General features: G+C 40.1%; 1 protein-coding gene across 1 annotated transcript; it reads right to left on the bottom strand.

Moving 5' to 3' along the window:
- Nucleotides 1-10,208: 10,208 nt before the first annotated feature.
- IL21 (interleukin 21) lies at nt 10,209-18,228 on the bottom strand. The gene is made up of 5 exons (XM_075544825.1): nt 18,061-18,228; nt 17,925-17,960; nt 12,524-12,679; nt 10,325-10,402; nt 10,209-10,232 (listed from the first exon to the last, which is right to left on the bottom strand). The coding sequence occupies exons 1-5, from the start codon at nt 18,226-18,228 to the stop codon at nt 10,209-10,211; spliced, it is 462 nt and encodes a 153-aa protein (XP_075400940.1).
- Nucleotides 18,229-18,872: the final 644 nt, after the last annotated feature.

Genomic DNA, 18,872 nt, shown 5'->3' with positions numbered 1-18,872 from the left:
ACAAGGTTGATGGTGTGAACCTACCAGTAGCTCTGCAGGAGAAAGAGGAGATTGTCTGTTCCCAGGAAGATTGAAACTCTTAAAAAACCAAAGGGACAGTTCAGGGGGTTGTTTGGGGTTTTTTTGTTCATATAACTCTTTTTTTATTAATCGTTTTATTAGGGGATCATACAACTCTTATCACAATACATACATACATCAATTGTGTAAAGCACATTTGTACATTCATTGCCCTTATCATTCTCAAAACATTTGTTCTCCACCTAAGCCCCTTACATCAGTTCCTCATTTTCCCCTCCCTCCCCGCTCCCCCTTCCTCATAAATTCTTGATAATTTTTAAATTATTATTTTGTCATATCTTGCCCTGTCTGACATTTCCCTTCATACACTTTTCTGTTGTCCGTCTCCCAGGGAGGAGGTCACATGTAGATCCTTGTAATCGGTTCCCCCTTTCCAACGCACCCTCCCTCTACCCTCCCAGTATCTCCACTCACACCACTGGTCCTGGAGGGATCATCTGTCCTGGATTCCCTGTGTTTCCAGTTCCTATCTGTACCAGTGTACATCCTCTGGTCTAGCCAGACTTGCAAGGTAGAATTGGAATCATGATTGTGGGAGGTGTGGGGGAGCATTTAGGAACTAGGGGAAAGATGTATTTTTCATCATTACTACATCGAACCCTGACTGACTCATCTCTTCCAAGACCCTTCTGTAAGGGGATGTCCAGTGGCCTACAAATGGGCTTTGGGTCTCCACTCCACACTGCCCCCTCATTCAAAATGATGTGATTTTTTGTTCTGATGATGCCTGATACCTGATCCCTTCGACACCTCATGATCACACAGGCTGGTGTGCTTCTTCCATGTGGGCTTTGTGGCTTCTGGGCTAGATGGCCGCTTATTTGCCTTTAAGCCTTTAAGACCCCAGATGCTATACCTTTTGGTAGCTGGGCATCATCAGCCTTCTTCGCCATATTTGCTTACTCACCCACTTTGTCTTCAGTGGTTGTATCGGGAAGGTGAGCATCATAGAATGCAAACTTAATAGAAGAAAGTATTCTTGCATTGAGGGAGTATGTGAGTAGAGGTCCACTGTCCTTCAGCTACCTTAATACTAAACCTATAAATATATGCACATAGGTATATTTCCTCATCCTCATATATAAATATATTTGCATATGTACATGTATTTATCTACAGCTCTATAAATTCCCTTTGCCTCCCAGCTCTTTCCTCTATTTCCTTCAACTTTCCTTCAGGGACAGTTCTTCTACTCTGTTCTATAGGGTCACTAGGAATGCAATGGAATCAATTACAGTGGGTTTGGCTTCTGGTTTGGTATGTGTCTAACCCCTATCTGCTTCATGCTGTGATAATACCTTATGCAAAGAATTGCCCTTGGGCACTGGATTTATCTAGCCTGAGTTTCAACAGAATGGAGGGCAAGCAAAAGGTTCCCCAAATTGTAGGCTCTTTCACACTTAATTGTAGCCCTAATCCAAGTACAATTAGTTCTTACGATATGGCCTTACTCTGTACTCGATACCTCTGATGAACTCGCTGATGACTTGGGGGCTATAGCAAAGCGTTTTAAATAAGTCAGATGGTGCCTGGCTAGCAAAACGATAGGATCTGAGGTCTTAAAAATTTGTTTTAAAACAAACAGCTATCTAAGTGTGGTTTAGGAAGTTCACACAGAGGAAACACAGAAGCCTGCTGAATTGTTTATGCACCTATTACCTCTATAGATTTACCTAGCCTGGATTTCATATACAGAAAATCTCATAAAATATCATCAAGAAGCAAACCAAAATCACAACAACATTGACTAGACAAAGCAGAGAAAAACACTAATTGAAAAAAAATTTTTAATAGAATAAAAGGGAGATCAAATGGTAAGGTGTGAAATTTTAGCCAATGACATCTGTCGCAATTACTTTCCAGTGCTTTTAGTCTGAGAGGATGCTCATACCCCTGGACTGTGGTCGGAGGGGACTGGCGGGACAAATGGGAACTTAACAATGAGTACACAAAGAAAATGTCCTGAAATTGATTTGGCCACGATTACACAGCTCCTAATATGACTGAACGATTAAGTTACATATGTGAAGTATATGACAATAAAACTTTTTTGGTTTTTTATTTTAAGAATTGAATAAGACAATGGCAGAGGGGTTAGTAAAGGAAGAATAGATTTCAGAGGTAGAAAATGCAAGGCCCAGCGACCAATTGATTTTGGATTAGGGTTGCTATTGTTAGTAATAGGTGTCATCAACTCAGCTCCGACTCATACGGTCCCATGCACAATAGAATGAACCACTGATCCTACGCCTTCTACAAATCTGTGTTGTGTTTGAACACATTTTGCCAACACCTTGTCAGTCTAGTTCATTGACAGTCAGTCTTCCTCTTTTTAAAAAAATCATTTTATTGGGGACTTGTACAACACTTCTCACAATCCATACATATATCCGTTGTGTCCAGCACATTTGTTGCCACCATCATTCTCAAAACATTTGCTTCCTACTTGAGCCCTTGGTATCAGCTCCTCATTTTCCCCTCCCTCCCTGCTTCCCTCTCCCTCATGAACCCTTGAAAATTTATAAATTATTGTTATTTTGTCATATCTTACACTGCCCGACATCTTAAGGATCTACATATAACTTTCTCTCTGTGGGACGGACAACCAAAAAGTGGGTGATGGGAGAAGTCTTCCTCTTTTTTGAGAAACTTCTATTTCCCCAAGCTTGATGTCCTTTTCCAGGCACAGGTCTCTCCTGATAGCATGTCCACAATACATGCAACAAAATCTCCTAATTTTTGTTTTGAAGAAGCAACAGCTATACTTTCTCCAAGACAGAATCGTTTGTTCTTCTGGAAACCCATGGTACTGTCAATATCCTTGACCTACATCATAATTCAAATGCATCATTTCTTTTATGACAATACTATGGCTTGGATCACATGCACCTTAGTCCTCAGCGTGATAGCTTTACATTTTAAAGAGGTCTTGTGTAGCAGATTTGTCCTACGCAATATGTCCTGTGACTTCTTGATTACTGCTTCCATGAGCATTGACTGAGGATCTAAGTAAAGTGAACCCCTTGGCAACTTCCTTCCCCCCCCCCCTTGGTTCATCATGATGTTTATTGGTTCAGTTATGAGGATTTTTGTTTTCTTGATATTGTTGCAAACCATGCTGACTATCGCAATTTTTGATGTCCATCAATAAGTGCTTCAAATATTCCTGCATTTCGGCTAGCTAGATTCTATTATCCTCAAATTATCCAGTACTGATGCCATGATCTTCTTTATGCAGTTCAGCCTCTAGAGTTCTTTATTCAGTCTCTAGAATTATTTTCCTCAGCATATAGATTGAATAAGATGATTATAGGATACCACCTTGATGTGTACCTTTCCTTATTTAAACCATTCTGTTGTGTTCAGTGATTGCATTTTGTCCATGTACAGGTTTCACATAAACACAATGAAGTGTTCTGGAATCCCCATTTTTTGGTAATGTTACCCATAATTATTTATGCCTTTGGGTAATAAAACACAAATAACTCTCTTTCTGCTCTTCTCTATTCACAAGCAAGATCCATTGGATATATGCCTTGTTGCAGGTCTCTCCGGAATCCTGCTTGACTCTGGGAGCTCTCTGTCAATGTACTGCAGCAAGAATTTTTATATCTTCAGCAAAATTTTATTTGCATGTGATATTAATGATACTATTTGATGATTTCTATATTCTTTTGCGTCACTTTTCTTTGGCACGAACAGAAATATTCATCTCTTCCTGTTAATTGTCCTGGTAGCTTTCTTTCAAATTCCATGGCATAGACTAAGAAGTGCTTCCAGCACTGTGTTCGTTTTGGGAAACATTTCAATTGGTACTCTGCCAGTTCCTGGAGCCTTGTTTTTTAGAATGCCTTTCGAGAAGCTCAGATGTTTCTTTCAGTACGATCCGTTCTTGGTCATGTACTCTCTTTTGAAATGATTGAATATTGACCAGTTCTTTGGGGTAGTGACTCTGTGTTTTCTCTTTGATGCTTCTTCCACATTTTCTAGTTAACCCACAGAATCCTTCAATAGAGTAACTCAAGCCTTGGATTTCTCTTCCTTTCTTTCATCTTGCAAAACTGCGAGCGAGTTCTTCCATTTGGTGTTCTAATTCCAGGACTCTATATATTTTATTATAATACTCTACTCCCTCTTCATGAGCTGCCTTTTGAAATTTTTTATTTAGCTCTTTTACTTCACAATTTGTTCCATTTGGTCTAGCTTTTCTACTTTCAAGAGCATGTTTCAGAGACTCCTCTAATGTCTACTTTGAGCTTTTCTTTCTTCCCTGATTTTTAGTGGTTTTTTGCTTTGTCATGTATGATGTTCTTGATGTTACCCATAATTCTTCTGGACTTCAGTCACTAGTGTTCAATGCATCAAAATATTCTTAAGATGGTCTCTGGATTTAGGTGGGATACATTTAAGGTCATATTTTGGCTCCTTTGGGCTTATTTTCCCTTTCTTCTGCTTCATTTCCAACTTGCAAATGAATAATTGAACCCTGTTACACAGCTGGCCTCTGGCCTTACTTTGACTGATGATATTGAGCTTCTCCATGATTTCTTTCCACAAATGTACTCAATTTAATTTCTGTGTAGTCATTTCATGAGGTCCATGTCTACAGTCACTGTTTAGGTTGTTGGGGAAATGTATTTGCAATGAAGAAATTGTTGGTTTTGCAAAATTTTATCATACCATCTCCAGGTTTGTTCCCATCACCAAGACTATATTTTTCAGCTATGATTCTTCATCTTTTGTTTCCAACTTTTGCATTTCAATCACCAGTAAGTACCAATATTTCCTATTAGATTTTGGATCAATTTCAAACTGAAAAAGTACGTAGACTTCTTCATCAATGACTTTAGTGATTTGAATGATAATTATATTAAGTGGGGTTCCTTGTAAGTGTGTGTGTATTATTCTAGTCCAGGCAAAGTTGTACTTGGGGGGAGATGTTGACATGTTCTTTGTAATGATGATTGTGATGCCATTCTTCTTCACTTGCCGTTTTGGACACCGTAAGCCATATAGTTATCTGACTCAAAATAGCCTTTCAGCTCTCTAATTAATAGTATATCAATCTTTATGCATTCTATTTCATTTTTGATTATTTGCAATGTGCCTACATTCCTACTTTGTACATTCTGTGTTATAATTATTTTTTTCATGTTATAATTATTAATGAATGTTTGCAACTGTTTCTTCTCCTTTTGAGTCAAGCTCTATCAGCAAATGAGAGTTTCAAAAGGTTTTCTCCATGCACATGATTAAAGTTGACTCTGTTTGAGGCGATGTCTCTTCCCCAGTCATATTTTGAGTGCTTTCCAACCCATGGACTCATCTTCTGTCTTTATACCAGTCAGTGTTCTCCTGCTACTCATAAGGTTTTCAGTGGCAAATTTTTCAGAAGTGGGCCGCCTTTTACCTCTTACTTTCTTCTTAGTCAAAAGTTCTAGTGAAAACTATTTACCAGGGGTGGCACTGTTAGTGTTTGAAATACCAGTGGCATCGCTTCCAGCATCACAGCAAGCCACCCCAACAGGAAAAACTGAAAGATGAATGAAGTAATAATATGGAGCTCTGGACAAAGAGATATTGACAAAGAAATGTTGAAAGCATTTTGGACACGTTGAGGTGAACAATCTGGGAGATACAGATACAGATCTGTAAAAGGAAGCTGGATCCATGAGCCTGAGAATTTACAGAGAGGTCTAACTGCAAATTTGGAGGTCAATATCCAATCAAGGGTGTTCAAAACAATGGGCGCCTAGTCAGTTGTGGAGGGAAAATGACATCAAGGACAGAATCCTTGGGAATATCAAATATAAATAAAGGGCAAAGGAAAGGGAACCAGTGACGATTCATACTGAGAATGTATGGTCAGAGAGGTTAGTCAGGAAATGCAAATCACCCTCCAAAGTCAAAAGGGAAAGGAAGAGGATGGTCAAGGGCAGCAAAAACCATGATAAGATCAAGTTAGGGAAGGATTTAGACACATTTGTGAGTTGAGTAATTAAGATGTCATTGTTGAATAGACCATGAGCAATTTTAGTGATGCAGTCATTGGATGTGGTATGCATAGAAATCAGAAGACAGTGATTTGAGTTATGAATAGGAAGTACTGGAATGTAGACCCAGATTCTTCTTTCAAAGCACTTCACTCTGACTATCCAAATTCCGCTCCTCCAAATGATGGTGAGACCTTTTTCCGGGCAGGCGGGGTCATGGACCACAGTCGATGGAACAGGTGGGGAGCCTCTTATGCACATTTGAAATAGATGTTGACGTCAGGTGAATTTTCAGAGTTGGAAACAAAGAGAGAAAGTGATACCAGGAAGTCTAGGGGGCTGGGGGGGAGTCTAAGAAAACCTGCTAGTGCCTGAAATGAGATCAGGAGACAAGAAGCGGGAGAGTGGAGTAGGGCATTTGTTGAAGTAGGGCATTTGTTGAGACAAGAAGCAGGAGAGTGAAGTAGGGCATTTGTGGTTCTCAAGCAGGATAGGCAGAATGAGATTATGCAGTGGGGTGTGTAGTTAAAAGGATTGCCCAGAGGCTCCAGCTCAATGGAGTAGGGGAGGTAGACTAACAAATGGAGAAAATGGGGAGAAGAAAAAGCCCGGCTATTGTGCTGGAGTCTCAGAACAGGAGTAGAGAAAGCAGGACATCGCACTATAGGACTAGCAGTGGTGACTTTATGAAGATTTCAGAGAAAGAGTAGTTCTAGATAACAATATCTGAGTCATAGAGTGGTCAGTCATGGCACACAAAGATAAAGGTACTTGAAAGCGAGGAAGTCAAGGGTCTGGTAGGCTGCAGTGTTGGTAGAATCTTTCCCATGGTCCCTAAAGTCACCCAGGATGATGGAGGTGAATTTAAGGGAAGTAGCATGGCAGAGTTCTCAGTGAAAATGGAGCATGACAACCGTCAGTGACAAGAATTGAAAGGACAGAAAATCTAGATGAGATAAACTTCAAAGCAGGAGGGAGTTTTCACATGGATTCAGTTAAGGGTGGCAGTGGCCATTAGAAAAGATCGTTGAAACTTCTGGACTTGCTATCTGTTCGGGAGGACTGCAAAGGAAGTGGTATCCTGGTAGCAGGAGAAGGGAGTGGAAAGTTCCCTTTCAGTAAGAGGAGGAAGAGGAGAGAAGATAGTCCTGGCAGTAGACTTTGCTTTTGACGGCCCCCATTCTTTTAGCACAGAGTCATCCACATGAAGAACAACCCTGTTCCCTAAGCTGGGGTTTACTCTCAGCTCAGCTGACAGTAGATTTATAAAGAATTCTATGTTGGCAGAATCTAAGAGGAAGGTCTCTCATTTTCTGCTGGGACCATTGAATTAAAGGTTGGCAGGGAATCACAAAAGACAATGGTACTGACTCGGTATTATTTAATACAATTGGGTCTTAAATAAAAAGTCATTCACATAAACATTTTAAACCAAATATGTAATAAATAATCATTAAGTTATAAAGTACACAGTTCATATTAAAACTAAATTCTCAGATGGAATGTAAATACAATAGCACAATAATATAGAAAAATAATGCTACATTATATACAACTGTTCAAAATAGATACCACCATCAGCAAAGATAATAAAAATAATGATTAGTTTTTTGCTAAATTCTCACAACGGGTGTGTGTGTGTGGAGGGGACATTTTCCTGATTTCTGCAGTTTTTAGTACAAATGCTGTTGAAATGATATTGAGCAACTGAATACATCAGATTCAACAGAAAGTTCTAGTCAGAAATATGGGTAGATGTTCCTGTAAGACTTTAGAAATTAAGTTTAAAAATAAAAGGTTAAGCAACTGACCACTATTTCACAGCAAGAATTCAGATATTCTTTTTTAGGAACCAGCTGAATCTTGAACCATAAACAAGGACGGTGAAGCTTCACATCCCACTTCTTTATCTTGCTTCTCCAGAGGCACAGCTCTGCCTTGAGACGCTGGTGCCATCGTGGACACACATCTTCCCATGCATCTTTACGCTCATATTAATGAAAGCTCTTAGCTAACACTCCCTTTAAGATCTTTTAACTCTTATATTAGTGCAAAGGACCACAACAGAGATTTCTAGCGCTAAACACACCAAAAATAAATACAGTATTGTAACTATGAAATTAAACAGTCAACGAAGTCAACAGCTTTACGACCAGCAATGCGACCTCCATCTTTCCGCAAAGCCACTCTGAGCCTGCTATCTCCTTTTAGCTCAGCAGCCTTGTTTAACACGCACCACGGAGGCACTGTTAGACCCATGTTATCGCTGGAGTTGTTAGCGGTTCTGGAATCAATTCTTACTCATGGCAACCCCATGCATGCAGAGTAGAACTGATCCATGGGGTCTTCAGGACTGACTTTCTGGAAGCAAATTACCAGGTCTGTCTCCTCAAGCACTTCTGGGTGAATTTGAACCACCAACCTCTTGCCTAGTGGTGGAGTGTTTGCTCTACCTATTATTTGGCACATATTAAAAAATTTGCTTTATAATTTAATAATAAAATAGTACCTTGTTTATGATGATAAAGCATTTAATTGACTTTGAGGAAATAATTTACTCTTAGCACATCTTTCAGAGCTATCAGTTATATCCATTTTGTTTTTATAATACTTTGAAGTCATTTTTCTTCTCAGAGCATAAAGTTTTTCCATCCTACATCCTCTGGTATATACATGACCAGGTTAAAAATAAATGACTCTCAAATAGCTTATAATATTCTTGTGAAACCTTTCTTTTTCTAGAGTTTTTCTCACTTTATACTTAAGGAAACATGACTGGAATTAATATGAATTCATATGAAATGGCAGTTACTTGCTTGCACTGCCTACAGTTGACAAATGGACCCTTTTATGCAAAAGTCTGTTTCTCACTGGGACAGAAGTTCTAGCCTATTGCTTTGTCTTTTGAGTTTGAATTTATGCAGCTAACTGAATTTTCCTTGACCACATACAAAGTGTCCAAAATGCTTAACATACTTTGTAATTTCTTCTTCACAAAAGTTTTGTTTAAAAGGAAGAAAGAAAGAGTAAGACCGATAGACACTTGGAGATGCTACCTCTCTCCCAAGTGATAATCGTGGTGGTTTGAGAAGAGAGCTGCACACATGTGTGCCGCTGTTTGACTCCAGAAGGACCACCTGATCTATAGCCCTCTACAGCTCTTGATGGCAATTTTCACAAACTTAAATGCTAGCTTATAAGAGGACTTGCAGTTGGGAAGAGGTAATAGTACACTCACTTTTTAAGTGATACCATATTCCCATTTTCAAATAAAGAAACTACAAGAGTCTATTTCACAAATACATTCACATCTATAGAATTTATATTTTAATAAATTTCAATAAGAATATGTGTTCATATCTAGAACAGCTATCCCACTGTGTATAAATAAATTACAAATTGTATATGTTACATATGCTGGGATAAAAAAGTAAAAATTTAAGATATATATGTATCAACACTCAGTTTTTGTTTCTTTAAAAAAACCTGAAATTTTGATGTCTGTATTTTCAGGCTTGAATGAAATTCTTTAACTGTTGAGTTGTGATTATAAGGCTGTTGTTGGTATTGTTAGGTGCTCTCGAATCGCTGCCAACTCATAGTCACCCTGTGTACAGTAGAAAGAAACATGACCCGTCCTGAACCATCTTCACAATTGTTACGTTGGAGCCCACTGTTACAGCCACTCTGTCAGCGATCATAATAGACCTCGTTAATAATAGACCTCGTTAATGAGTCTTTGTGGTAGCCATATCATAAAACAAATAAATTCCCAAACTGTATTTTTGGCAAAAACATTTCACCTTTGTGCCCAACTAAGAATGTCATTATCAGACAGTATGACCAAGTGAAAGCATTAGAAGTCACACAGATCTATTACAGAGGAAATCAGACTCTAATGGAGGCTTTCAAGTTGTCCAAACAACATAGAGCATGTGGATCACACTAAATATTACATAGTAATTTGGGGGAAGTAATTCTGACTTTGAACAGATATCTGAGGTTTTTCCTATCACTAATGTATTGTACATCCATGTGAAATACCAGAAGTGAGTTTCATTACTGTTTTAGAGTATATAATCTAGTGTCCAGCTTCAAGTTAGATCCTCGGGAACTGCCATCATCCCATGGTTTCTAGGAGAGATGCTGATGAATCATCTGTGGAAACAACATACCATGAGTAACCGCAATATAAGAACCAATCATTATAGATAAATATGAAAGAGAAAGTGAAATATAAATTGTGATACCTTTTGAAGAAGTGATTTCATATTTTCTAGGAATTCTTTGGGTGGTTTTTTCTCATAAGAATCACATGCAGGACATGCCTAGAAATCAATGAAAAGTTAGCACTTTTAAAAGACATTTCTCCTTTTTAATAAAATACTTATTTAAATGTATTTTCCCACTGAAGACTTAAACCATGTTCACGAAGGGAAGTTTGAAGAAGGCATTTCATTCATCAGAAAATAACCATGGAAAACAAACCACTTTGTAATCTCACTCCTAAAGAGAACCATTGCAATGTTTTGAGATGAACAATCCTGCAATTTTTGTTCTGTGCATTTATGTTATTTACCCTAGTTAGTTAATTTGTTTTGTTTTACATTTAATATATCACAAGCATTTCCTAGATTTTGGTATTCTTCAAAAATATGCTTCTATATAATGAATATTTTATATTTCAACATAAACCCAAAACCAGACTCACTGCCATGGAGTTGATAATTACTCATAGTGACCCTATAGGACAGGGTAGAATTCCCCCTGTGAGTTTCTGAGACTCTAACTCTTTTTAACTACAACTCTTTACAGGAGTAGAAAGTTGCATCTTTCTTCTGGTATTTCATTATGGGATGGAACTATTACCATTTTTGGACATAGGCCTTGCTTCTAACTATTCGCTATAATATACAGTACTGCAAAAAATTGTTGTTATTAATTTTTAGATGCACCTTTGCTTTTTTCACTGAATACATTTCTACAAGTTGATTTACTGAATTAAAGAACAGAAAATTTTAAGGTTGTTGATATACATTGATAAAAGTTCTACCTTTATTGGCCCATAACATTCTTACCACTATTGGAAATTAATAAAGTTTTTAATTGGGGGAATAATAGGATTTATTTATTAAAATCCTATAATAATGGGATTTTTTATTACTAATGAAACTGAATAATTTTATATATGTATTGTCCACATATATTTCTGTGTGGGTGGGTGTGTGAATGCCTTGGTTTATGATCTCTACTCATCTTGTTGTTGAGATACCAAACACCAGGATATCACGTGGCAGTATTTCAAATGCCAACACAGTGCTTTGGTAAGAGCATTTGACTGAAGGATTTTTTTTGTTATTAGTTGACATCCAGTCACTACTAGTCAATAGCCACTCCGTCCTTGCAGAGGATGGTTTTCAAGGCTGCACCGTGTCAAAGCAAGTCATCGGGGCTGTGTACCAAGGTGTCTTGGTGCCTTTCCAACCACCAATCCTTTGGCAAATAGTAAAAAACGTAACCATTTGTGTCTCCCAGGGACTGCATGACTGGCAGGAAATGTAAATTCTAGTTGTCATTCTGCCACTGACCATTTATGGGACTTTGGCAAGTCAATGACACTGTTTGGTATGTCTCACTCTTCTGTACCACGAAGCTTCACGCTACCATTGTTTGCATTTTTGATATTAGCTTTCAAAGACTTGCTTTAACTCCATTCTTTCTGAGGAAAGTTCTAGAAGAATGGGGAAAGACTCGATAAAGCACCCAGATGAAATAAGAATCATTTTGATAATATAATTTAAATTTTATTTGAATCATATAGGAAATTCTTCGGAGGGGTGAGGATTGATCTTTTAAAAGTGGAATAATTTGTTTTACATTGTTTATCCACCGAGTACTGACATTGTTCAGGAGTCAGCCTAAGAACAAATGAATAAGAAAGGCTCAGGGGCCCAAAAAACAGGAACTGCTGACAACCCCCTGCCAGCTAAGGGAATCTATTTCAATTCAGTGCGGACTCTGCTCTGTGCAGGAAAGTAGCAGCCTGTGGGGAGAGAGCAAAGCTGGAGATTTGTCCTGCTCTCTTACAGGCTGTCCCTTTTTATAGGGAAACTGGGATCTCGCTTCTATTAGGAAGAACACAAGTTATACGTCACTGACTTCATGAGAAGGACACTATTTCTTCCCTCCTAAATTACAGTCAGATTCCCCAGCTAACGAGTTCCTCGCCGTAGGATGCTGCATGAACGTCTGCCAGCCGCTTGAATGTGTTTCTGGGCACTTTCGAGTCTGTAGACATTGAAGAAGTGACCTCCACGTCTCAAAATTCACTAGGTAACTGTAAGAAAGGAGCTATGGCTCCTGCTGCAGATGCGTGTGGCCCTTTGTGTGCACAGTGGGATGAATAGGGCTGGCAGTCCAACAAGAGCAGTGACAGAGGACAAGCTTACCGGTGTGCGTTTCTGTTTTTTCTTTCCATTTGCAGGAGGTAGTTTCCTCTTGAGCTTTTTAATTCCCATATTGATTATGTTCTCATGGTCGCCTGCATCTAATGGCCTTAGTTGGGCCTTTTGAAAACAGGAAAAAGCTGACTGCTCACAGTGTCTCTGAAAGAGAAATGATGGGCGTATATTAATAACAGTTATCCAGAAAGTTAAAATGACATTCCAAATCCTCTCTCCCCACCTCTGCTACATGGTCTTTAATTACACTCATCAGATCACATGCCAGCTATTTAATCCTTGGACTGAAAAGATGAAGGTTCCTTTCTGGGAAATTGCCCGCATCTTAAGGTACGGGACTTCTACCTTAAGGGAAGCCTCAGTCTTTCACAGTTCTCCATTCCTAACAAAGCACTGAGGGCCAAGATAGATGGTCTGCAACAGATCAAATACACCTGTAAGACAGCAGACTGAAAAACAAACTCACTGCCATTAAGTGTATGCTGACTCCTATTCACCCTACAGTACAGGTAGAACTGCCGCTGTGGGTTTCTGAGACTGTAAATCTGTATGGGAGTAGAAAGTGCTGGCTGTCCTGCCCTAGAGCAACTGGTGGTTTCAAACTGCTGACCTTACAGTAAGCAGCCCAACTCATAATTACTAAGGCCACTGGAGCCAGAAGTGACTTTGGTAAGAATCTGCGCATACACTTAGGTCAGTTAGGATAGGACCCAGCCTGAATCAGGCAGTCAAAGACTAGAATTTGAGGCTTGCTCATTCAAGGCGAGGAAGACAGATTCCCTCAGAATGGAAGAGCAGTCTCTCAAAGAATGGAGAAGTGAACCGAACAAGTCCAAGATTTGCTCCTTGGTTTGGCCATAGAAGCAGTGACAAGTCAGGAGAAGTAAAAAATCTTAGAAGTCAAACTGCATACAAAAGGGATTTTTTTTTGAACAGCAAAATATACACTGATCTGTTAAAAATATTTTAAAACTGATCAAAGATGCGCATCTTCCCGAAATGATTGCTGAAGACAAAATGGGTGCATAAGCAAATGTGGTGAAGAAAGCTGATGATGTCCAGCTATCAAAAGATATAGCATCTGGGGTATTAAAGTCGTGAAGATAAACAAGTGACCACCTAGCTGAGAAGCATGGAAGCAGCCACACCAGCCTGTGTGATCATGAGGTGTTGATCAGATCAGGCATCAGGCACCAAAAACCCAAAACAAAAATCATATCAATGTAAATGAGGGGGAGCACGGAGTAGAGACCCAATGCCCATCTGTAGACAATTGGACATCCCCTGTCAGAAGGGTCACAAGAAAGAGATGAGCCAGTCAGGGTACAGTATAGCACCGATAAAACATACAGCTTTCCTTTAGTTCTTTAATGCTTCCTCTCTGCCCCCGCCACCCCCACTATCATAACCCCAATTCTACTTTACAAATCCGGCTAGACCACAGCATGTACACTGGTACAGATAAGAGCTGGCAACGCAGGGAATCCAGGACAGACAAACCCCTCAGGACCAATAATGAGAGTAGTGATACCAGGAGGGAAAGGGGAAGGTGGGGTGGGGGGAGGGGAAACCAATCACAATAATCTGCTTGCAACCCCCTCCCAGGGGGACAGACAACAGAAAAATGGGTGAAGGGAGACAGTAGTCAGTGTAAGACATGAAAAAGAAATGATAAATTATCAAGGGTTCATGAGGGAGGAAGGGTGGGGAGAGGGAAAGTAAGTTGATTCCAAGGACTCAAGTAGAAAAAAAATATTTTGAAAATGATGATGGCAACACATGTACAAATGTACTTAACACAATGGATGGATGGATTGTGATAAGAGCTGTAAGAACCCCCTTTATAACATGATTTAAAAAAACTGCTCTAAGAATGTATAACCTAGTTAATTTTTTTTTCCTGCAGTAAATGTGTGTCTCTGACATTATGTTCCTCTTACAGTTACTAAATCTCGATTTCACTAAATGGTAGAGAAGCCACTGCCATACAACGAGAAACCTCAAGCCCTCCCAGCCCCTCCCAGGCCCTCCCAGCCCCTCCCAGCCCCTCCCAGCTCCTCCCAGCGCCTCCCAACACCTCCCAGCGCCTCCCAGGGCAGTGCTAGGTATTACAATATTAACGGTCTCTTCTGGACAGTCAGTTGAAACTGGCATCTGCTACCTGCGTTGCATTTTCCAACCCATATTCTTACCCAACATGAATGTTGATTAATAACATGCATCTTTAAGGCACAAAATCATCAGGTTTGCTTTGCATACGTAGCCACAAGCCGAGACCCAACTTATCCGGTTTCCTTCTACCGGAGCAACTTGCCGCTCATAAGGGCAAGGTGATGTCCGTTCCATGTTTGCCAAAATGCTTATTTAATAGAAACTATTTATAAATGTTAATTATAGCACTTTTTGTTTCCTTGAAAACCACATGTTCATATTTGTTGAAGTTTTTTCTTTTCTCTCCTCTTTGACCACAACCGGCTTAACTTACTGGAAAAAAAGTAATATTCATATATATAAAAGGTAAATTTTCCAGCTGAAACTGAAAACACTAACTGTGGTGATCTGAGAAACCAGCATTTCTCACCGCGGCTCGTTTTGCTGAGTTAACAGTTACAAGCATGTGTTGAAAGGAGAGTGCCTTCTGAAGAAGTACAGGGCTGCTGAATGAAAGACTCGTGCGCTGGGTGGTCCAGATCAGGCATCAGAAATGTTAGCCCCGCGTAAGACATTTGGAAAGCCTCGGAATGGCATTTGGACACGGAGGCCCTATTGTTTGGGCTGTGGCATGTCAGCTGCCTTCCTTGCTTACCTGTGTTCATAAGCGATCTGAAATCAGTCTTTCAGTCTGCTTTGTTCCTACCAGCAGGCAGAGTTTTCCTGCACACCTGAGGTTCATGGCAAGTATCTGCTGGATTTGGTCTGAGATGCACATCAAAGGGGGAAAAAAGGGGAGGAGCTCTCTCCCGGCTGCCTTAAGAAGGTGTGGATGAGGAGAGCGAAGAGGGTGACCTTGATCCCGATCCCTGACACCGAGAGGTGGCCGCACATGCCTGGCGACAGCATCCAGGAGCACAGCCACTGCTTTCCGGTGCTGTTCTCGGGTGCCTGCAGCTGCTGAGGGCAAGCTTTGGTGTCTTGCATCCTTTCACACTGGGTGACCCACGGAATCCTTTGGTCCTGCATTGTTTTGGAGACTCTCGGTAGTCAAGAAGTCCTCCGCCAGAGGAACAAACGGCTCAGCCCTCTCCTCGGAGCCTCTGTTAGCAGGAGGCAAGTCTTCCGCTTGAACCTTTGCGATGGAGCATTTGAAAATAGTATCCTCTTGAGAGCCTGCTTCTACCCTACTCACATCGAGGTTGCCTTTTGCAAAGACAGTCCCAGCCATGCCCAGAGGGATGTCTTGCTAACGGGCAAGAAAGAGTCCCTTTCTCCCACATCACGAAGGCACAGGTCGCTTGGCTAAACAAAGAGGGAAATCTTTGATCCTGTCTGTTCACGTCTCCGTTCTCTGAGACAATCTATTTCCCTTCTAAGGGAGACAGGTTTTTATCAGTGTTTCTCAGTAGTGACATTATTGACATTTAGGATCAGATAAGTCTCTGGTGGGGGGAAGGCGGGAGGGGGGGGCTGGGGGGAGGTGGCAGCTCCTTGCCATTATAGAAGGGTTAGCCCATCCCTGGGCTGTGCCCACTAGATGCCAGTGGCACATCCTTACCCAAATCCAATTGTGGGAACTTAACATTTCTCCAGATGATGCCAAATATCTCCTGGGAGGCAGCATCACCACCAATTGATGCCCTCTTGTTTTATATAATTAGAAAAAAGCAAAAGCAGCAGCAGCAGCAAAACCCAGGCCTAATGAGGTCAGTAAAAGATCTGAGATACCATGTGAATGCAATTATCCTTATCATTATTACTTTCAGTAAACTTTCAATAATCTGAAAGTTTCCTGTGGACCCTCCTCTGATGTTTGGTATCATGCTGATGTGGCCTTGGGCTGATTTCATCCTCCCTGAGTTCGCCTACCACTATATCTTAAAGATCTTGATTATACCGCTATTCCTACAGTCAACAGTGCCTGTATCAGATACAGCGGCACTGAGACAAAATCCTCTCACTGCGTGGTAATGCATATACTTCATGAACAAAGTCTGTAAAGGAAGTGTGCCCGTGGGAATCAACTCGAGGTAGACAATGGAATATCCTTCCTACGTCTTATTTTGAAAATAAGGAAACTCAGGAACTTTGCAGCTAGGAAACTCAAGAACTCTAACTACAGCCGTTAGACAAGGTGGGTGAGAGGCTGCACAAGGATGTTTTGGTAATTAGGCACAAAGGTTAAGAAATAGTCTCACTTATTGGAAAAGTCTTTCCAATAGACTGAATGTGCTACTTTCATTTTAGATGATGTTATTAGTAAGGGGCTAGTAAATGACAGTGGTGAGGCGCAGACCTAGAGAGTGACTTTTTAAAGAAAAGCAATAGCTGTGACTCATTCACTTTCTAAACTTTGACAAGCAGTCATTTACGATAATTGTTTTCTTGACAATGCATCCCCCTAAGTCTCCCACTTTGTAGCACCCGCATCACTGGTAGCACATTTATAGTAATTCTTATTAATGTGGTTTAAAGGCTGTGACAATGAAAACATTTTCCTAATTGCACTTCCAGCTTCAGTGCACTTAGCTAGAAGACCAGAGCTGAGCTATAGGGGCAGAGATCAGCACCCAGCACTCTTGACCTCTCTGCTGGGCTTTATCTTCCTGGGACTCAGTGGATTTAAATGGCTTGAGAGAATGGGGTGAGTTCTAGAAAATGTTCTTTCAAATGGTCCTTTCCGAAGTCAAGGGGTAAGACTGACTGAGCTAAGGCTTGTACCATTATATTCTTTCCTGTTTCCATAGGACCTTTCTTGATGGCATTCTTCTCATCAAATTCTCTTATTATTATTTTTTCCAGGTTGCTATTGAAGGATGAATTCTGCTTCTTAGGATAGGCATGTAATTATTTAATGGAATCACAAGGAAGATTCAAAGCTTTCTTGTTCAAAGGCTCTTGAAATATAATTGGTTGCTCATTTTTGAAAAGCTGGCTACAGTGTAGATTAATTTTAAAATTTTGTTGTTTTGTCTCAAAACCACTACTTGGAAAGTCCTCTTAGAGATACTTGAAGGTAAATATGTGTTTTGTGGGAAATGTAATATAGTATTGTATTGATTGGTTTGCTAGTGAATCAATGAATATTAACAAAATAGAAATAAATCATCTAACAATTATGAAAACACTCATTAAAACCCCAGACCTTCCTAAATGGTCATGTTCAGGCCTTTCTTATCAGGATTTAAAAACTAAGATCAAATACAGTTTTAGAAATAAGTTAAACTGTTCTTACCTTAATATCTTGTGGTGCTGGCAGCAATTCAGGGTCCTAAAGAGAAAAATAGTTCTGAGTTATTTTTATAAGTCAAAAGGCTTCTTATATATTAATTAAATCAATTTGAATTTTGCTGCAATAAGAATTCTCTTACCAAATCATTCACATAATTTTTCAGCTGATCAACAATGTCTATGAGTTGAAGCATTCTGATCATCAAGCGATCTTGCTCTTTAGAGCTTGTTTTGTGGGCCACCATCCCAGAGAAGATGACCATCAGGCAGAAGACTCTCCTCCCCATGTTGCCAGAGCTCGGTCCCATAGGTGCCAGCAGTAGAAGAAGACTTGCTCTCTTCTCGTTTTCCCTTCAGTTTGAGTGTGAGCAGGTTGTCACTACAGCTACCTATTTATTCATCCTTCAGGGAGAGCTAAAGCCCTCCCATTGCAGCCTGGAAATCTTTGTAAAGTGGATGAATGTGAGTAACTCTTTTTTCTTTTCCACTGGCTTTAAGTACGTGTGCTTGTGCTAATGCGTGGGGGCAGGGATTGATGGAGTCAACGAAATATGCCCCATCTGCACCTTAGACAGGAAAAAGAGAGAAATGGGTGAATTCCAATTTTCAGCATGAGTTGAGAGGTGTGCCCAATACACGGTAGATGCTACAAAACTTCAAAGAAGTAAACATAAACACTTTGATCTCTCTCTCGCTTCTTCCCCTAGTATCTTACCTGACAGGCGAGATGCACACTCATAAAGGCACTGCAATAATGAGTAAAAGGGGCAGCCTGTGCTTTCTGGAAGGCTTTTCTTGGAGTCACAGTGAGACCATCCCGAATTCCATCGTGAAGGTGGGAGGGGAAGCTCACTGTTAGGAAGATTTGAATATGTGCTATAGTTTTCAAATTAGCGACAATAGTTTAGGTTAGTATCGACTGACATGCATTCGCATTTGCCTCGCACTCTTC

This window comes from Tenrec ecaudatus, chromosome 3, assembly GCF_050624435.1.
Source record: "Tenrec ecaudatus isolate mTenEca1 chromosome 3, mTenEca1.hap1, whole genome shotgun sequence".
Lineage (NCBI taxonomy): Eukaryota > Metazoa > Chordata > Mammalia > Afrosoricida > Tenrecidae > Tenrec > Tenrec ecaudatus.
This window is presented reverse-complemented; position numbering and strand designations above follow the sequence as displayed.